Source organism: Alligator sinensis, unplaced genomic scaffold, assembly GCF_000455745.1.
Source record: "Alligator sinensis unplaced genomic scaffold, ASM45574v1 scaffold12_1, whole genome shotgun sequence".
Taxonomy (NCBI): domain Eukaryota; kingdom Metazoa; phylum Chordata; order Crocodylia; family Alligatoridae; genus Alligator; species Alligator sinensis.
The window spans coordinates 203,978-223,543 of NW_005841973.1; the positions used below are offsets into that span (position 1 = coordinate 203,978).

General features: G+C 57.9%; 2 protein-coding genes across 3 annotated transcripts in view; both read left to right on the forward strand.

The window, feature by feature from the left end:
• The first annotated feature begins 11,659 nt into the window (after positions 1-11,659).
• GNRH2 (gonadotropin releasing hormone 2) lies at positions 11,660-15,936 on the forward strand. 2 transcript variants are annotated; one of them, XM_006020890.3, is made up of 4 exons: positions 11,660-11,826; positions 13,313-13,490; positions 14,575-14,658; positions 15,642-15,936. In XM_006020890.3, the coding sequence occupies exons 2-4, from the start codon at positions 13,353-13,355 to the stop codon at positions 15,678-15,680; spliced, it is 261 nt and encodes an 86-aa protein (XP_006020952.1). In that variant the 5' UTR covers positions 11,660-11,826; positions 13,313-13,352; the 3' UTR covers positions 15,681-15,936. The 2 variants fall into 2 exon arrangements, with proteins under 2 accessions (XP_006020952.1, XP_025056428.1); XM_025200643.1 differs by lacking the exon at positions 11,660-11,826 and having other exon boundaries at positions 13,257-13,490.
• Positions 15,937-16,027: 91 nt separating this feature from the next.
• Positions 16,028-19,566, forward strand: part of MRPS26 (mitochondrial ribosomal protein S26) — an 11,363-nt gene continuing 7,824 nt past the window's right edge. Inside the window, exons 1-2 of the mRNA XM_025200664.1 lie at positions 16,028-16,032; positions 18,663-18,855. Coding sequence (XP_025056449.1) covers positions 16,028-16,032; positions 18,663-18,855 — 198 coding nt within the window. The remainder of the gene's footprint in view (positions 16,033-18,662; positions 18,856-19,566) is intronic.

Below are 19,566 nucleotides of genomic sequence, written 5' to 3' on the forward strand. Positions count from 1 at the left end.
CAGCTGCAGCTCTGGCTGTGTTAGAGAAAGGACTGAGACAGTGGGGAGAGCTGGGGCATCCATACCAAACAGAGAAGGCAGTCTGCTTCCAGCAGATATGTCCCTAACATAAGGCACCTGGGCACTTGTGGCCTGTGAAGCCCAGTGGAGCTCTGTATTAGCCCAAAGATGCCCTCCTTGTTAGCCCGTTGCCCTGCAGCAAAATGGACCAGTGTGTTTCCTCCAAGTGCCCTTCGCTCCCCGTTTGCTGTACTGTCTTTATTTAACTGTGACGAGATGAGCTCTCTCTGGCCTCTGCATGCAGAGACTTGCTTCCACAACGACCAGGCCTGTGTGGTTTCTAGTGACCCCACCCACCAGTGCACAGCCTCCTCCATTAATCCTAACATCCGCGACAGCTAGCATTGTAAATACACTGAATCCGGAACTGGGGACATTGACCAAGCTATAAGTTATATTCTGAAATAAATGTGCTCATTCCAAAAGAAACCAGGCCTCTCTGCAGGTCCGTGGGTAGCAGGGGCACATTGTGCTTGCTGAATGCTGCTGTGTTGGGGTGCATGTGTGTGCGTGGGTGTGTGTATGTGCACGCGCTAGTGATTCTCAACCAGGGAACCGCAGCACTCTGCAGTGCCTTGAGATCCTTTTAAGGGTGCTCTAAGTTGCTGAGTAATACTAGCATGGTTATGTGTGCAAACACCTACACATGATTCACAAGAGAAACCCAGAGATTTCAAATAAGCATCCATTGTAGTACCATTCTGCCTTCCTGTAGTCTTTCCACCTTGCAACAGAATTGCTCTAGTATTTTTCCGTGGCCAAAGAACAAGTGAAAGTGAAGAGCTGGCTGTCTGCAAGGCGGGCCTTGAGCCTAAAAAGGTTGAGAACAGCTGGAGCGTGTGTGTGAGAGATATGGAATGCGTCTAAAACCAGCTGAAATGTTATGCCCTGAACAGACTACATGTTTGCATTGCTTTAAAAGCATAGTGGACAGTTGATGCAAATCCACTGCCCAGGGTAATTTCAGCCAGCCCAGTGGAGAAATCAGCCCTGGAAGAATCTGGGGTTAAACCTTCCTGCTAGAAGTTGCATCTGTTTGTATTATCTGTCCTCATCCACCCTGGGGTAGCTGCCTGCTAGAGGCCCCCTAGCAGCAAGGCAGCGCAAGCCACCTCCTGGGTGGGCTGCACCAGGTGAGCTGCATGTATCCCAGTGTCGCTTTCATTGGAAAATAGACCTGAGGTAAACTGTCCCAGGGTGGATGAACGCCTGTCCAAGACCTTACTCCAGGAGCTCTCAGCTTGCATCGATGCCCCCTCCGTCTGTTAGAAACGCTGCTCTTCTCGTGTTACTAAATGGGAGAGGGCCCTGGGCAGGAGGTGGGGTTGAGAGCCCTGCTCTTAGTGTGGTTCTGATCTGCTGAGGATAGACCCAGCCCTCTTTCCTGCCTATGCAGGGGGTCGGACTCGATGATCTATTGAGGTCCCTTCCGACCCTAACATCTATGAATCTATGAGCTGAACAGCCTTGGGGAAACCTGTCCTTAACCCAGCCCAGCCGGGCGCTTGGCCAGCCTCTTCTTGAAAGCCTCCAGTGAGGGAGAGTCCACAGTCCCGGCACCAGTTCAGCACAGTGGTCGGCAAGGCTCAGCTCTGAGCTCCCTTTATCTGGAGGTCTCCCGAATTGTGGGGATCCATTCTCCAGGGCCCCTGTCTGCACAGGCTTTGCATCCCGCCCTCAGGAGCATCCCCGATAGTCCAGCTCTTCTGTGTCCCCTGGTACGTGAAGTTTTTAGCAGGCTCTGGTCTCCTGTGGGGGGTGGGAAGTAGTAAATTATCCCAGATGCCTCACACCTTTCTGTGCGCAGCATTGCAGATCATTGCGTTGTGTCCTGGGGCTCAGGCAGGGGGAGGGAGGGTTTGTCCATTCCCATGGGTTTGCAGTTGCTGCTCCTACACCCACAGGACATTGGAGAAGCTAAACAGAGCTAGCATAGAAAGGCTGTACTCCAGACAGGGCTGCTCTCCCACGCACAGGTCCCTGCTGGACTTCCACGCTGAGGATCCAACTGTAGCTGCTGTTACAGACTCTCCCTGGCATCTGAGGACCTTCTTCTGCAAGTCCCTGACTGAATCTGCTTCAGAACAAGAGCAGAAACAAGGTGCAGAAATCAGCAAGCTCGTACAGAGCCGCAGGGTGAGAGGAATGGGGGGATCTCCAGGGCTGCCCAGTCCAACCCGCTCCCCAAGGTGGAACACGCTGTTCCTGCCTAACCCATCACAGCCACTCGCCCATCCAGCCTCTGCTTGAAACCCTCCAGCAAAGGCAATTCCACACCTTCCCTGGATGGCTTGTGCCACCATCCTGCTGTTGTGCCAATCGGGGACTTCTTTCCAAGATTGAGTCTAAATCTGCTTTGCTTAAGCCCACAGCCACATGTCCTGCCTCTGCAGCAGGGGGGAGCAGATGTCTTCTGTCTTCTTCATGGCAGCTGTTCAAATACTTGACAGCTGATCTCATGTCTCTCCCTTTATCTCCCATCTCCGAACCAGACGCCCAGTTCCCTCAGCCTTCCTCATTCGCCTGCATTCCAGCCACTTCATCATCATCATCTGTTCCTCTTAGCAGAAACAGGCAGGGAGGAAGACTGCTCCGACTCTCTAGTACCTGTTAGGCTGGCACAAAAGGCCTGTCGTGCCCACAGCTTGTGCCCCTCAGCCAACAGGCAGTTCACGGCCCAGCCCAGCTCCCTCATCACTACGGTACCATCATGTTCGCTTCCCCCCCATCAGCACTGGTGCACAGGGTACCAGTCCCCACAGTGCCTGGCATCCCAGTGTTGAGCTTTGCAGCATGGTTGCTTCTGCCCCAAAGCTTCTCACCACCTGAAGTCATCGGTACCGAACCCTCTCACGGTGATGGAGAAACCGGGGCGCGTGGTCACTGGCAGTCTGTTGTCTCTGCATCAGTACCCAGGCACCCATGGCACCATGCACTGCACCTTGGGGGCTGCCAGCAGCAAGAATCCTTGCTGCCCTGGCCCAGCCCCTGCAGAGCAGGATCCCGTGCCTCTGAGCTATTGTCGGGTTGCCTGCGAGTGGAGGTGGCTCTAGCCTCGCTGTCTGCATCACCAGGAGCATGAAAAGAAGCCCCTTCCACCCCTGCCTTGCTCCTGGGCTGAGAACCCTGAGCCCCAGTGTCGTGCTAGGGGGCAGCCAGTGCAGGGAGAGCCAAGGGCTAGGGTTGCAGTTCAACAGGGAAGGGGGGTTAACCCCTGGGCTCCCGGCACCCAGTGATCAGCTCTCACACTTTGCTTTTTGTTTGAACAGATGCGACTCCAGGGCAGGCAGCAGGGAAGGATCCTCACGGCCACTTGGCGCCTGCTGCGCCTCTGCTGTGACCATGCTTGCTCTCAGAGATCTCCAAGTGCTTCCCAGGGGAGGCTGGTATCGTTATCCTTGCCTACAGAAACAGGCACAGAGTGAGATGCAGGGGCTTGTCCCAGGTCCTGTGGCGAAGCTGGGAGCAGAGCTGGGTCCCTGCTGTTGCTCTGGTTCCAGGCCGTGTTGTCTCTGACAGCTCCAGGGAGCCGGGGCACTGCTTCGCCAAGGCAATTTCCCTGTAGTGGGGCGAGCATGGGGCTTGCTGCTGATAGAGCAGTGAGCTTCCACCCAAGGCCTGGCCAGCACCCAGCGCAGCTTCTCCTCTGCATGGCTTCTCAGGAGTCTGTCTTCCCCTCCCCAAAGAGCAGCTCACGCCGCTCTGTCGATCAGGCCTTGTTCCCCAGGGAGGGCAGCGCACCAGCCAGCTGCCAGGTGCAGTGAGTGCGCTGCAGCCTAGCCCAGCCCTCGCCCCACAAGAGCCGCAGCAGACAGTGACATTTTGCTGCCTGCCGACTGAGACACACAAAACCCCAGCTGCTCCCCGCGGGCGCAGTCCGTAGCTGAGCAAATATCAGCAACATGGCCATGACCTCCGGCTCCTGCCTGGGGAGCTTGGGCACAGCTGTGACCCACAGCCGCAGGATTAAGGCCCTGCTGACAGGGCCCCGAGCCCTGGGGATGGACGGGGGAGGCTGCAGCCATTCGCGGTTCTGTGCTGTGTTCGGCCCTGCCTGGGGGTGCCAGTGTGAGCTGTGACAGAGCTGGCCCAGGGCAAATCCTGCTCAGGGTGCTGGAGTGTGAGGCTGGGAGCCCCAGGCTCTCTGGGCTCATGGGTCCTACTCAGGCACACTCAGCAGGGGAGAGTCCACAGGGTGAGCGCCCAGCTCCCTCCACTCAGCCCCCTGCAAGTGTCAGGGAGGGGAAAGGAAGATGCCTGATCCAGAGAAAGCCCCAGACCGGGCCGCCCCCCCATCCGGGTCCTGTTTCCAGTTCTGCCATATCTTTTTTTTTTTTAAAGTAAAGTTTTTCGTGTCCCAAGTCAAATCAGCCAAATCAATTCCAAATCCATGGGAATTATTCAAGAACCATATGCAGCCCTGCTACCGGCAAGCATCCTCCACCCCTGGCTGGGGCTTCAGATACTTCCAAATGCTTTGGCGAGCATCCTACGTGCAGGCCCAAGCCCAGAGGCTTGGGGTTCGGATGCCCCCGAGTTTTGCTCGGTCTCAGCCGTACGGCCACAGGAACAAGCTAGGGAAGAGTCTCCATATTCTTAAGGAATTTTTTTCCGTGTCCCAAGTCAAATCAGCCAAATCAGTTCTAAATCCGTGAGTCTTTCAAGAACCATATGTGGCCTTGCTACCTGCAAGCATCTTCCACCCCTGCCTGAGCCTTCAGATGCTTCCAGATCCTTTGGCAGGCTTTTTTTTTTTTTTTTTTAAATAAATTTTATCTCAGGGCAAATTAGCCAAAACTAATTCCAAATCCAAGAGTCCAGAACCATAAGGTGCCGTACCACCGGCAAACATCCTCCACCCGCACCTAGGGTTTCAGATGTTGCCAGATCTTTTGGCGGGCATGCTACTTTCAGGCCTGAGCCCAGAGGCTTGGGGTTCGGATGTCCCTGTGTTTTGCTTGCTCTTAGCCATAAGGCCCTTGGAGCTGGGGCCTTCCATGCCTCAGTTTCACTGTCAGTGCCTTCCTGGACTGCAAAGGCACTTAAAGTCTTCAACTGCACAAAGACCCTGAGCCAGGAGGTGCCACGTCAGCTGTAAATGGCTTCCTGCTGCAGAGTGCTCCCCTGGCATCCTCCGCTGCCCATTGCCTTCATGACCATTTGTCATTATGGCATTATCACTGCCCTGGTCCCAGCCAGGACTGGGGGCTGAAGACCTGGAACGCAGCAGTGGCCCCTGCTCATGCTCTGTGGAAGACGAGGGGAGGGACAGCCTGATGGACAGTGGCCTGTGCTGCCCGAGCATGGCCAAGGTCTGATTGCCCTCCAGGGTAACGCAGCACGTCCATATGGGGAGTTGAACCCAGAGTTTAGCTCAGGTGTGCAGGTCAGACGGGGGAATCACACCCATCCCTGCTGGTCTCCAGATCTGAGACTCCACAGAAATCCTGCCCCACTGAGCTTGTGACCTCACCCAGCCCTGCTGATGCCCCTGAAATAGCATGAACGCACCAATTTCTATACCATGCCGTCGTCTTCACCTCAAAACTAAAGATAAGCAGCAAAGACATAGACAAGGACCCTCTCCCCTCTTGTATTAATGGCTGGTCAGGAGCTTGAGCACGGTGGGAAAGGCAGGACAGGCTCTCACCCTGTGGGACCAGCCGCCTGGCTGAGGATGTGAATCCTTGCTGCTTGCCTTTGCAAACCGACCACCAGCACAGGGGGAGGTAGCACAGCGTCCTGAACGGGGCAGGAGTGGGAGTCCTGACTGCAGTGGATGCAGGGGCTGAATTCCCAGTGTGGCCTTGTTCTCCTCCCCCAGCCGTGTGCCCGTGTTCCCTGATGCCAGTGAGGGGACATGGAAGGAAATGAGGTTATTGATTGCGCTACTGTCTCAGAGCCCTGGCTCCCTGAGTCAATTTGGCCTTTCAAGATGGCTCTGCTCTTTCTTTAATGCTCTGCCGCCTTTTTCTCACCAGTGCCATCCAATTAAGACTATGTACAGAATGGGGGGGGAGCCTACAGAGAAATGAGACAGCTACAGTCACACTTAACCATTCCACTTTGCAAGCTTTTGTTCTGGAAAGGAGGTCGGAGGTCCTCGGCATCCGGCCGCTGGCGAGTTCACCTCCCACGTCCATCTGCTTGGGGTTAGGTGACAACAGCCAAGACCTCATGCTGCAGCCCCGGCCCCAGCTCCTCCATGGGTCGAAGGGAATGTCTGGAAGCAGCTCAGCCTTGATTTAACGCGATTTGCACTTCTGTGGCCCCTTTCATCCCGGCAGCCAAGCATGCCCAGCACTAATTAACGCCTTTGCTCTCCAGCGAGATGGTGCTTTTCATCTGCCCGGCTGAAAGCGCTTTGCCCAGGCTGGGCATGAGCTCCTTATCTCTCTCGTGCAGGCTGGACCCGGCAGCAGAGTGACTTGCTTCATATCACGGAGTGAGTGGGAAAAGCTGCTGGCGTCCTGGCTTCCAGCCCCGTTCTCAGGCCCTAGATCTGATTTGTGCCTGGAGGACAGGTCTGCCCAGGACTGGGAGCAGCAGGGGGTTGGTTTCTACCTCTGGGTGAACCCCATGAGGAATATGCCTCCCCTACATGCAGCTGGGGGTGTCATGAGCTCTGCTCATTAGCGTTCCCATAGCACATGTATGTCACAAGTGCTTGCTATGTACACTCTGGGCATTGGCATGACATGACCCAGTCTAACTGCAGGGGATCTGAACATCTGGCCTAAACCCACAGAAATGCCTCCCCTGGCTCAAACACACGGGCAATGGCCATTATCCCCCGAGAAGCCGACCCCTGCAGCACCAATGACAAGCAGACAGCACTAGGACCCCTCTAGTGCCCCCTCCCAGCTGCAGCCGCAGGACACGGACTGCCTGTCAGCCTCCGTGGCTGTGAATTTTGGGGGCCATTTGACACCTGCACAAGTCCGTTGGCTTGTGCAATGGCACTGAGTCCAGTGGGCCTTGATCATGCTGTGTCTCTACCGTCCCCAGGCAAAGGGGGATCCCAGCAGTGCCCCTGGTCTGTGTCGGGTGCCTGGGCATGGATTCAGCCGCCTGTTTGTACAGTGCCCAGGGCAACGGGGCTACGTCTGAGTTGGAGCCTCAAGGCATTGCTGTCAGCCGAACAGCAAGAAGCCTGGTGGGGTCTTGCCCTAGGACACACAACAGGCCAGTGGGTCACGGGTGAGTTGCTGCCTCTGGCAGTAACCTGCAGCTGATGCAGAGGACACAGGTGGGTAGATGAACGCCCAGGTGTAATGCCTGTGAGTGTTGTGCAGCCATAGAAAATGCCCTGGGACAAGGGCTGGACAGACACGCAGCTGTGCCGGGGTAGGCCTATGGTGGTAGTGGCTTCTTTGTCGTGTAAAATAGTGAGTCATGCTGCCAGAACAGTGGAGTAGACACCTAGGGAAGGTGTGGACTCCCCATCACTGGAGGTGTTCAAGAAGCTGGATAGCCCCTGGTCGGGCGTGATCTAGGTGTAGCGATGCCTGTCCTACTATGGGTATTTTCCAGACTTCTGGGCTTTGCTGGTTGCCCCCCCTTGCCCTTTCTGTTACATGTGTCAGGGTGTTGTTAAGCCTTTCTCGGTGGTACTGGGTGTTGACTACAGCCAAGACTGGGGATTTTGACTGGGCCATGCCCGTACTCCTGCTGGGACCAAAGCTGGAGGTTCCTGGCTAGAGGGTCTTGCCCCTCCACTCGGACAGGCCGATCGCCAGCTTTGGGGGATGGGAGGAATTTTCCCCCATGATCAGATTGGTACAGACTGGGGGAGGTTTTCCTTCCTCTGTAATAGGAGGCATGGCCTCTACCTGGGATTTCTTGATCATATATTAACATTTCCAAGAAGCTGCCATGGGCCCCCTGCTTTCCTTGTGGCAGGTCTGGGTGTTAGGTCTGTGTTGTGTCAGGATTGACGGTAGTTTTAGGAAGAGTTTACGTGATGGATTTGGACAAGATGGTTTGCACAGGGCTGATCCTGCCTCAGGCAGGGGGTTGGACTCGATGTGACCTCTGGAGGTCCCTTTCAGCCCGACGTCTCTGTTGAGACCCCTCATTCCTTCGGGGCTCTCTCCCCCGACAGGGCCCAGCTCCCCCAGTGGGAGTTTGTGCCTTCTGTCCACCCCTTTTTGACCTGGGAGAAGGGCATATTTCTGCCCTCCCTTCCCCCATGCAGCATGCCCAGCTCCCTGGGGGCAAGCGGGGGAGTCCTCCCTTTCTGAGCCTTTTGGCAGCTCATTGATGGCTGGGAGCAGGTGCAGGGAAGACTGCCTGCCGATGGCGTTGGTCTCACCTTAGACTAGAGTGTTTCTGAAAGGAGATCCAAGAAGCCTGGAGATGTCTATGAATGAAAGCCCCGGACTTTCTCCCCACTCTGAGGCCTGTCAGCACATGGGTCCTTCCTCCCACTTCTCCCCCTCCCCATTTCACCCATTTCGTGCCTCAGAGGCACCCGCTCTAGCTGCCTGTGGGGTGGAGATTGCAAGCACCAGCAACAAAAGAAACCCATCGCTTTGCATTTAAGCAGCGCTTAAATACCCCCCAGGGATATTCTGGGATTGGTCCCACGGTGTGTCCTTTCCCAGTGGTGATCCTGGGGGCGGTCACCAGCCCCGTTTTGGAAGAATGGGAAACTGAGGCAGGAGGGGACGTGGCTGCCCATGGAGATGCAGTCGCTAGCACCTGACTGCGACATGCTCACGGGACAAGCTCTTGCTTCAGGCACTCCCCTAACCCAGGCGTCAGACCCATTCAGCCCCACCTGACACGGCAGCTCGGGCCCCCACGGGGCAGCTCAGCCACAGAAAGAGCCTCCCTTCAGGCCGCTGTGCCCGTGGTTGTGGCTCTGGGGCAAGTGCCAGCGGCCTTAACCCTGCTTGATGGATTTGGATAAGATGGCATGTGGGAGTTCCCAGGGCATGGCCTGGGCATGTTCCCAGGCCCTGCAGGAGGGGAGTTGCACACCCCTGCCCTGCTTCAGCCCAGGCTGGGCCTCGCTAGCACCTGTGCGGGGCTCTGAGCCACGAGGTTGATCCCCCTCAGTCCTACCCAGCTCATAGTCTCTGCTCTGACAGCCACACGTCTGGAGATCTCGGGGCCCTGTCCTAGCATGGGGCAGTTCACTGACGTCCTGACAAAATGCAGTCGCTGGCCGTAACAAGCCACCGACATGCCTGTGCACACGTATGGAGATTGCGTCGCAGCTTCGTGCCCCCGAGCTAAAGTTTCTGTGCTGCAGGTGTCTTAGGGTGACCACCCATCCCTAATTGAGTGGCACAGTCCCAGAATGGGAACATCAAATCCTGGTCCTGGGCTGCACGGCACCAGGACAGCATTTGTCCCGGATTCGCAGCGTCCTGCGGGGATTGGGAAACAGTGGGGTTCCCCTTGCAGGCTGGCAGCGATCCAGCGTGCTTGGGGCTGCCGGGAGCAGGACGCAGGGGGCACTGCGTGTATGTGCACGCCTACACACGTGTGTGGCAAGGAACATAGCCATGCAGCGTGGAGAGCAGCTCCCTGCGGGTAAGTCTGTGGGGGGTGAGGGTGGAGATGGGGGCAGATTGAGGCTCCCCATGGTGAGGGAGGGAGTGTGGCAGGGACTGGGGGCACTGCCCAGTGCATGGGGCCAGGGACCAGGATATGGAGCAGGATGGAGACGTGGGCAGCTCCCTGTCACTGCGCACATCCCGGGGGGGACATGAGGGGCACATGCCACCCCAGACTTGTGTGCAGGGCAGGGGCAGATGTGGGCTGCCTGTTGTGGGGCTCAGGGCTGCCCTCCTGTACTGGCTGCGCCATGATGGTGAGGCGCCCCATGTCTGCCTGGGAGTAGCAGGGGCAGCGGCAGCGTGGAGTTGTGCCCTCCGCTGCTGCTGTGTGGGCAGAGGGTATGCGGCTGGCATGGGACTCCTGGGGGAAAGGCAGCAGGGTGGGGAGACCGGAGCCGGCAGTGGGCAGCCTGCATCTGCCCCTGCTCTGCTGGGCTCGGGGTGGGAGGGAGGTGGATATGTGTCCTCTCCATTTTGCAAAAGGTGGTCCCCCTGGTGTGTCTCCATGTCATGGGGGTGGGGGCTCATGATATGAGTGCCTGGGCAGGCCTCACGCTCACCCATGGCCAGGCAGGGGAGGAGGCATGGGAAGGACAGGCAGAGCCCAAGCATGCGGGCAGGGCCGGCTGAGCTCATCAGGACTGGTGATGGCTCAGGGGCCTTGCGGCAGCTCGATTAGCACAGGCCATGTTTGCCCTGATGAGTTTAACCCTGCGGGCTCTAGAGGTGATGCCTCCCTTGCAGGCAAACAGCTTTCACGGGCGCTTGTCGTTCGAGCTGGGAAATGCCACCTGCTGCCGGCTGCTGCTGGGGCCGCGGCGGAGCCGGCTGCCTCCAGGCAGCAGCACGGTGGTTGCGGCCGCAGGGACCAGCTGCCCAGGCGGGGGATGCTGCTCTTGGCAAGGGCATGGGCCAATGTCCTGCTTCAGCTTTCCAGCCCTACTGATGGGGTGAATGGGGAGGGAAGCCAGTGGCCACGGGGCGCGTGGCAGCCCAGGGTACCTGCTACGTCCCGCTTCGTTGGAGCTCCTCATCCTGGGACAGGAGGTCTGGGGCAGGCGGCATGATGGCGAGAGTTGTAAGCAGCATCTCTTTCTTACTCTGGGATTTGCTTTCCCCTCCTGGTTTTCTACCTTCTGCTGCACAGGAGGTGCATACAGATGTACACACACACGCGCGTGTGCATGCATGCACACAAGCAGTCTCTGCATGCAAGAGCAGTTCCCATTGACTTTCCAGGGAGCTGCAGACCCTTGCACCCAGGCTGAAATGGCTCTCTGTTCTCTGGCTGAATTGCAGCACATCCCTGGGGGGCATGAGGGGCACATGCCACCCCAGACGTGTGCGCGTGGCAGGGGCAGATGCGGGCTGCCTGTTGTGGGGCTCAGGGCTGCCCTCCTGTACTGGCCGCACCACGATGGTCTTTGGAGGACGTTAGCACCCCTGGAAGGCAGCCCTGGCCACCTCCATCACTTATATGAGATGCATCTTCCCCAGCCAGTGCCTGGCCTGGACCTCAGGGAGCCCCTCATAGAAATCAGATCTGCGGAGAAGCAGGGCCAGAAGGGACCTCCAGTGGTCACATAGTCCACCCCCTGCCTGAAGCAGGAATACCCCAGTTTCCCCATGCCCATCATCCAGCTCAGGGTGGGCCAGGAGGGGCATGGGAGCCTGGCAGCCAGGAGTCACGAAGAACTCAGGGGAGGCCTGGATGGGAATCGTGCTGATCCCAGGCCACCCCCACCCCTGCTGCCCTCGAATCGGAGGGCAAGGCCAGACCACCCGTGCAAGACTTTCTGCAGGAGCCTGCCTGCTCGCCCCGTGCCCAGCCGTCGGGTGAGGCTGCCGGCTGCCCAAAGCCACTGCGAACGACTGCCCCGCAACACAAGAGCGCCAGGGACGTGAGTGGCTCTGCTCCCATCTGCTTGCACAAGCTGCCAAGTTCAAAGGCGCTCCGGCAGCTGACGGGCTGGCCACCCGGTCACAGGCACACCCCAGAGACCCTTTCATCAGAGCACGGGCCACCGACAAGGGGGATTAAACGTATCCCGTGCCTCGTCAGACGGCAGCCTGCAGCGAGCGTCAGCCTGCAGTCCCCACGGAGGGGAGCCCGGTGACACGGCCGTATAAATATCGACAGTGCGCGGGGCTGGCAGCAGTCGAGCCTCAGGACAGAGCCAGGCGGATCCAGGGCAGGGTGAGTGAGGACGGCTTTGCAAGCCGGGGCTTGGTGGGCAAGGGGGAGACGGGCTGCTTGTGGGGAAGAGCCTTGGGGGGAGGGGCGGGGCCCCCCAGCCATAGGTGAATGCACCTGATCCTCTCCAGAGCCACCTTCTGTTGGCAACCTGGCTCGAGAAGGCCTCCAGCCTTATCCAGGAGGTCAGGATTGGTTTGGGTGGAGTGGGCCCCTGCCGGACTCCTCTCTGCCCCACCACCAACCAGAGAAAGTTGGATTTTAGCCCCGACGCACAGCTGGGGAGCGGAGGGGGCAGAGACGGCACATCTGCATTCACCCCGTGTCCCGGGCCGTGGGCTATCCCACGTGCTGCAGCTGCTTGACACCAAATTGGGGAACGGAAACCTTATTTCTGAGCTTATTTGGTCGGTTCCAGTCCCAGAGCCTCTGGGCTCACAGCCGTGAGGCTGGGGCAGGGGCATTGCTTCAAGGTTTTGAGCAGTTCGGGCACTCAGGAGATCCAGATCCGGGCCCTCCAGAGAGCCGTGGAGTGCTGGGAGCTGGATCTGAGGTGATCTGGCCTCTGGGCATCATCATCTTTGGAAGGAACAAGCTTCCCTCCTCCAGACCTGAGCTCTCAGAGACGCTGGACAGAGCCATGTGGCTGCTGCTTATGGGACGCTGCAGCCTGGGGCTGTTCCAGTCTCCTACTGGGACCCCAGACCAGTGGCTCCAGCTCTGCCACTGCCATCCTGCATGGCCACAGGCAAGTCCCCCGCTCCCCCGTGCCTCTGTGCATTACAGCTTAGCGTGAGGGTGGGATTTATTCCCTGGGGCCAGGGTCTGGACTGGGGAGGGGTGGGGGTCGTGCCCCAGGAGCTGTTGAGGAGGCTTTGACTTATTGCCTCAGTCCCTTCGGGGTACAAGGGCAGACTCTCCCAGCTCCAGCCCAGCTCTCTCCTCCCCTGCTGCGCTGGCCTGACCCCAGAGCAGTGCCCTGGACCCAGTGGGGTGTTACACATAGCCAGCGCTGTCAGTCCAGAGCCAGTCTGGTTTGCTTTCCTGGGGGAAAGCACTCCTTAATGCCCCGCTATGCCCACTGCCTTGGCACCATGGTGGAGGGATGGAGGGACTGAGGGGGGGATGCACCATCATGTGCTCTCCCAGCCTCTCTGGGGATAATGGTTTAGAGGTCCTGAATGGTCCTGCCAGCTTAGGGCCATGGCAATGGCCAGGAACAATGTCAGGGCACCAGTGAAGGCATTTCTCCAAGGGCCACATGCCTCTTGTTGGTGTTACTCAACTGAGCCTCGCCAGGCAGGTGGATGCCATCCTTCCCAAGGTAAGGAGGACTCGAGGAGAGTGAGCACCATGCCTGAGGCTCCCCAGTGAGCTGGTGGGAGATCTTGGGAGTGAACCCAGGAGTCCAGGCCTGCATGCAGCCTGGAGTCTGTGTGTCAAGCCCCGGAGCAGCGTCGCAACCCATCTGACCCCCTTCCCATTGCAGAGTGCACTGTGCCAGCCACCCCCACCCCACAGACAGCGCCATGGCATGCCCGAGGTCCCTCCTGCTCCTGCTTGTCCTCCTGTTGGCCATCGGCGTGCCCCTGGCACGAGCCCAGCACTGGTCCCACGGCTGGTACCCCGGCGGGAAGAGGGAGCTGGACTTGTCGCAGGCACCACAGGTGTGTTGCAGCCTCTGCCACAGTGACCATTTCCACTGCCGCCACCAAGGACCCACTGCTCGCACGGGGCCTGTGGGGGGTGGCAGGGGCCTGGGATCGGGTCCTCTGTGACTGTATTGGTGCAGATATTTGACCACCTGCTTCCCAACACTGCACCAGCCCACAGACCATGGATACAGCAAAGGACCCAAACTCTGGGCTTCCTCTAGCCCTCAGATTTGGCTCAAGCAGGCCTGCTGCTCTGTGCTGCTCCGTGCTCATGACTGCGAGGAGGGCTCAGCACTGGAGCAGATTCATGGCGGTGGGATCCCATAGGATAGGAGGAGATCGGGGCGGGGGGGTCCTGTCACCTGGCCACCATCGTTTTGGGGTACTTCAGCGTGGGTGGAGTTGGCCCTGCCACGGGGCAGAGGTTCAGGCTTTCGAGGTCCCTTCCCTGCGATCATCCGGGGCAGCTGGGCCATTGTGACGGACCAAACCAGAAGCCGACAGCCATGCTGAGGGCAGAAGCAGAGTCCTGGTGGCCTCTCCTGGGTGGTTTCTACCTTCCCGTTCCGTGCCTGGTGGAGGTGGGTTTGAGCGGAGACCTCAGGGTTTCTGGCAGGGAGGGAAAGGTTTGCTTTCTCCCTGACTGAACTTCATCACAGCCACCACCCGCAGGCTGCAGCCCAGCGGGGGACAGTGTCAGGGACACTGAGGGCGGTCGGGAGGGCCCGTCTCTGCCCAGAGCTGCACAAAGGCCAAGAACGTGTCTCCTGCAGGCTGCTGGCCGCCCTCAGATGGGAATTTGTTGAGCCCTAGGGACACTGGAAGTGCCATAGTGGCTCAGCTAGACCAGGGTCCCCCACAGGCAGTACAAGCTGGAAACCCCCCCCCCCCCCCCCCCCGAGAGGGGAAGGTCTTTTCCAACTCTGTTTCAACTTATTGCAGGAGGGTTTGCAGCCTGTCTGGCTCCTTCCCAGGTCGAGTTGTGCCTGTGTCTCTTGTTCTCACGGAGCTGGGCTCCAAACCCGTGATGAAAGCCACCCTGGTCTCCCCAAACTGCCCCGGGGGCACTCACGCTCTGCTTTGTTTGTGAGTTCAGGCTTCAGAAGAAATCAAGATCTGTGGCGGGGAAGAGTGCGCTTACGTGAGGAGCCCAAGGATGAACGTTGTGAAGACCCTGCTGGTAAGAGTCAGGCCTGCCAGGCAGCTCACCAAGCTCCGGCCGGGGCCAGCGTGGGAGCTGAACATGGCATCCGTGTCCTTGGGATGATTATCACTCTACATATGAACAGTTATTACTGATTGCAAGGGACTGCAGTGTACCCAGGGGGTAGGCATGTGCCTAAGGTGTGGGGCAGGGAGTGAACTGGAAGAAGTGAGATGGGCAATACCAGTCGGGGAAAATATTCGGGGCTGCCCTAGTGGAGTTTCCTCTTTGAAGGCTGAATAAGCAGGCCATATCTGAGCACCTCATAACGAGAGTAGCAATAATATGATTGTGGTAGCGCTCCTGCTGTAGCCGTGATGGTCCAGGGAGATGAGAGAAGCCAGATTTGGGAGGTGAGGCCACACCTTCTACTGGACCAAGCTGAAGAGTGGGGAGAGACAAGCTTTCGGGTTTCAAGCAGCTTTCATTAGATCTGGGAGAGAAGCAGCCACAGGCCAAGCTGAGTACCAGGTGGCACAACTGCTTTAGCTCAACATTATTATTACTGCTACTTGTCCTGGGGTAGCCCCAGAGGTCCCGGCCCCAGAGCTGGACCCCACTGCAGTGTCAAGTAAAATTCCACGAAGACTAATCAAATGAGACTTAATTGTCAGTCTTCAAATTTCCTGAAGGGTGATCGTAGAGGAGGTGGAGATGGGCTTTTCTCTGTGGCTGTAGAGGGGACAGAACTAGGAGCAATGGCCTCAAGCTGCAGCAGGGGAAATTTAGGTTGGAGATTCAGAGGAACATTGTGGCTATGAGGGCGGTCAAGCCTGGGACAGGTACCGCACCCAGAGAAGTTGTGGGATCTCCATCCCTGGGAGTTGTCGCGAGCAGGTTGGACAGACGCTTGGTGGGATGGTTTAGCGGGGGGCCGGATGAAATGACCTTGCAAGGTCCCTTCCAGCCCGACTTCCCTATAAGTCTATGCGCTATGTTGCCCCTTTGTGTCCGAGCAGGCTGACATGCTGGCACGGCAGCTGCAGAAGAAGAAGTGAGCCCCCACAGCCTGCTCATGAAATGCTTGCCTGCCCCGCAGCCCTCCCCGTCATCTCCTTTGCAGCTTGGTGTCGTGTCTGTGGATCCCGTGCGTGCGTGCGGTGGGGTGAGAACGGGGGAAGGCCTCAGCTTGCCCGACTCGACGGCTGAGAGCACAGGTAACGAGCAAGGCTCGGGGTCCATCTCCGAGCGAGGACCTGCCTGGTCTCCCTCACGCCCTCCTGTAACTCCACCATGTTGAATAAAAGACTTTATTTTGCTACACACCCAATCCCAGGGACGTTTGTGTCCTCACCTCTCTGGAAAATAAAAAGTGTCACTTTTAAGCCAGCCCTGATTTCTGAACATGAGGTAGGGAACCAGGCTGTCCAGGAGTCACAGGCATAGGGTGAGGCTACGTCAGCAGGGACTGCGAAGTGCTTAGAGGTGATGGTGATGGGTCCCTAATAAGACCGCAGCACCTGGAGGTATCAAGTCCCGTGTGCTTCAGCGCTGCAGCAGGCTGCGTCTAACTGAATCGGTACCTGCCACCATAGCGGTGAAGCGACTTCCCTGAGGCAGCAGTGCACAGAAGACAAGTTGGAGCAGGGGGAACGGGTATGTGGATTTTCAGGGCTAAATGCAGGTTACTACCCAGGCGCAAATGTGGCAAAAGCCCCATCAATCAAACTGCCGGGAGCTCGCACACGCTGAGGTCCCCCAGGCTGGCCGACAATGGGCAGAGCAGACGTGAACGTGAACACCAATGCTCAGATCCGATTTAGTCTAACCCTGCTGCTGCTCTCGACCTGCCTACTGATTGTTTTGGGAACCTGATGCAGGAGCAGCCTAACTGGTTGCTAGCATATCAGTTTAAAGGTATTTGGGGTGGGGAAGAAATGGAGACTAATCGTTCCTGCCGAGCAGCACTCTCCTCTTTCCAACCCAGCTTGTATAACACCTCCCTCCAAGGAGATCCCCAAACAGTTCGTGGAGGCCAGATGTCACACTAATTAACCTGGAATAACTCCACTGACTCCGTACATGTGAAAGTTGAGTACCATGTTGAGAGCAGGCTCTGGCTCTTTGCTAACGGGGCCTGGATTCTGCACTGATTTACACCTTGCCATGTCCACTGAGACATTTGGCCAACCAGAAGTGACTCCACAGGAACTGCTGGAAACACCTCGGGGTAAATCTGATGGAAATAGGTAGAAATCCACAAAGCAGCCTGAGCACTGCCAGCCTGCTTCAGATCCAGGGATGGCTGGGATCAGAGCAAGGCGCCAGGCTCTTCAGGCCAGGCAAATCCAGGACCATTTGACTACCCTAAGGCCCGAAGCAGGACTCAGAGCTGGGACTTCTGATCCCTTGTTTCCTAACATAAAAAGAAAGGGGCATCCCATGAAACGGGGTGAGAAATCCACCGCTGGCAAAGGGAGACGCTGTTGCACTCAGCGCCGTGTTCCTATGGACTGTGATGACTCTGGGCTTTCCTGCCCATCTCTGTCCAGTCCTTTGGGCATCTTGCTAAATTATTCCCACAGCTTCCTGGGGCAACATCGGGTACAACAATGTCTCCCTTTGCCAGCAGTGGATTTCTTACCCCATTTTATGGGATGCCCCTTCCTTTTTGTGTTAGGAAACAAGGGATCAGAAGAGCTCGGACTTCTCTAGGACAGGTTTTATTTTAGGTGCTCTTATCCTGCCACCTCTGGGTCATTTCCTCCCATTCCCGCTCTTGTCTGCCTGCCATAAGAGTTTTCCCCAGGCCCTCGAGGGGATACTAGTGCACATGCACTAATCCAGATGTGGCCATGTTATCAATGTGCAGACAGGGATTCTCAATGGCTTTAGACTCAAGGCATTGCCCCCCCCGCTTGTGCTCAAGGCCTGATTCACTACACTGAAGGCCCACCCACCCCCCAAAATGCCATCTCTTTGCTTTCACTTGTTTTTTGACTATGAAAAATAACAGAGTGACATTTCTGCTGCAAAGACCTCAGAAATACCACATCAGGGCAGAGTATTTTTGATGCAATGGACTGTTGGCCGCAGCCAAGATGGGGGATTTTGACTGGGCTGTGCTAATGCTCCTGCTGGGATTAAAACGGTGGTCCTCCTCCCCTGCTTTACCTGTGGCAGGTGCAGGTGTTATGCCTTGTGGCGTGTCAGATTTGATGGTAGTTTTGTGACGAGTTTAGATGACGGATGCACCTAGGATGGTTTGGATAGGGATGGTCCTGCCTCAGGCAGGGGTTTGGACTAAGTGACCTGTGGAGACCCCTTCCAGCCCTGCTTGCCTATGATTCTGCCAAAGAAATGGCTCCCCAGGGAGGATGATTGTTTGAGATCTCTGTTCATCTTGTGAATCGTATGTGGGTATTGGCACACCAAACAGGGCTAATATTGCACGGCCCTCTGCAACCCCCTGGCTGAGGCTCCCTGGTGTGCGGGCATCACATCCTTCCCCCAAGCTTAGTTTTCATCATAGCACCCTTATCATCCAGCATCAGGGGTGCTCAACCCCGTCCCCAGAGGTGCATCATCTGGCACGTGGGTTGCACCGTCTGGCAGCAGGGAGGTAGTGGTGGTGTTAACTGCCTCACTGCCAAATTTCTGGACCCACAGGGAAACCTGTGGGCAGGACAATGAGGTCCTGTATGCTAGACAGGGCATGATCCAGCACAAGCACCTCCTTTGGGAAATTGCTCTGGCGTGTCTTTATTCATTGCGTTCTCCGGAAAGACACCAAGATTGAGGTCCGCATCATCCCCACCCTCCTCCACAGATGTGAAACATGGGTGGCCTGCGGTTGTCACCTCCGGAGAGGTGTCACCAGTGACGCCTCCACAAAATCCTCCACATCCAGTGGGTAGATCGCCGCACAAAAACCAGCATCCTTGCTGAAGCCGGTGTTACCAGCGTGACGTTGGTGATCCTCAAGCACCAGCCGGACTGGACACTGGGTGCGGGTGCCCGGCTCTCCGCTCCCGGCTCAGTACCAGCCTGAGACCTCGCAGCCGGCAGAGGAAACGCTACCAGGACACGCTGAAGGCAGACCTCGAGGAGACAGATGCCGGCATCCGGAGCGGGGAGGAGCTGGCTGTCGACTCCTCGGGCACCGCAGCCTCCACCAAGTGGCAGCCCGTTTCGAGGCGAAGCGTCTCGCTCTCGAAGCAGAGGAAGGAAAAGGCAAGGAATCCCAGCCGGCACCGACTCTCCCTGCTGGAAGGCCTGTGGCCCGATCCGTCGCTCCAAGGTCCTACTCTTCGGTCCCCAAGACCCACCCATGGGCGGCGGCAGAGACCATCCTCGATGCGAGGGATTTCCGACGCTGACAGCGCGGGGCCCGATGCCGGGCCGAGGCAGCGCAGCATCCAGACCCGATTGGGGCGGCCTGAGGCTGCAAAAGGGCCTAATCTGGCTCTGCGCTGCTGCTCCAGGCCTGGGGCTGAGCCCCCCAGCCACGGCCTGGGCTTGCTCTTTCCCGCCTCCTCTCTCGGGGTGGCCCTGGGGCCTCAGTCTGCGGGAGGCAGCGCACGGTGCTCACTCCAGGAGCTTGCGGCTGCTTCTGGGGCAGCGCCACGGTCGCCTCCCTCGTGCCCGGGGCTGTTGAGCCTGTGCAGGGGCAAAGCTGAGGATTGGGGCATGGCTCTGTGGAGGAGAGGCTGGGCTGCCCCCCCCTACACCCCTCAACCCAGCCAGGGGAGCAGCCCCCCCAGGGCCAGGCGCGCCAGGGACATGCAGCTGGCTCTAGGGAGGAGCAACCAGAGCGCCTTAGAACACTCGCTCATCTCCGTCTGCGCATGCTCCGCTCAGAACGACCCCTCCCTTCCCGAAACACAGGAGGGGCGGGGCGCACTCCCAGCCGCGCCCTCCTCTGCGCATGCGCGCATTCAGAAC

Excerpts from the sequence above, each read along its gene's own strand:
- GNRH2 (XM_006020890.3), top strand. The coding sequence starts at position 13,353 with ATGGCATGCCCGAGGTCCCTCCTGCTCCTGCTTGTCCTCCTGTTGGCC. Across the intron at positions 13,491-14,574 it reads ACTTGTCGCAGGCACCACAG|GCTTCAGAAGAAATCAAGAT; the intron begins GTGTGTTGCAGC and ends TTGTGAGTTCAG. Across the intron at positions 14,659-15,641 it reads ACGTTGTGAAGACCCTGCTG|GCTGACATGCTGGCACGGCA; the intron begins GTAAGAGTCAGG and ends GTGTCCGAGCAG.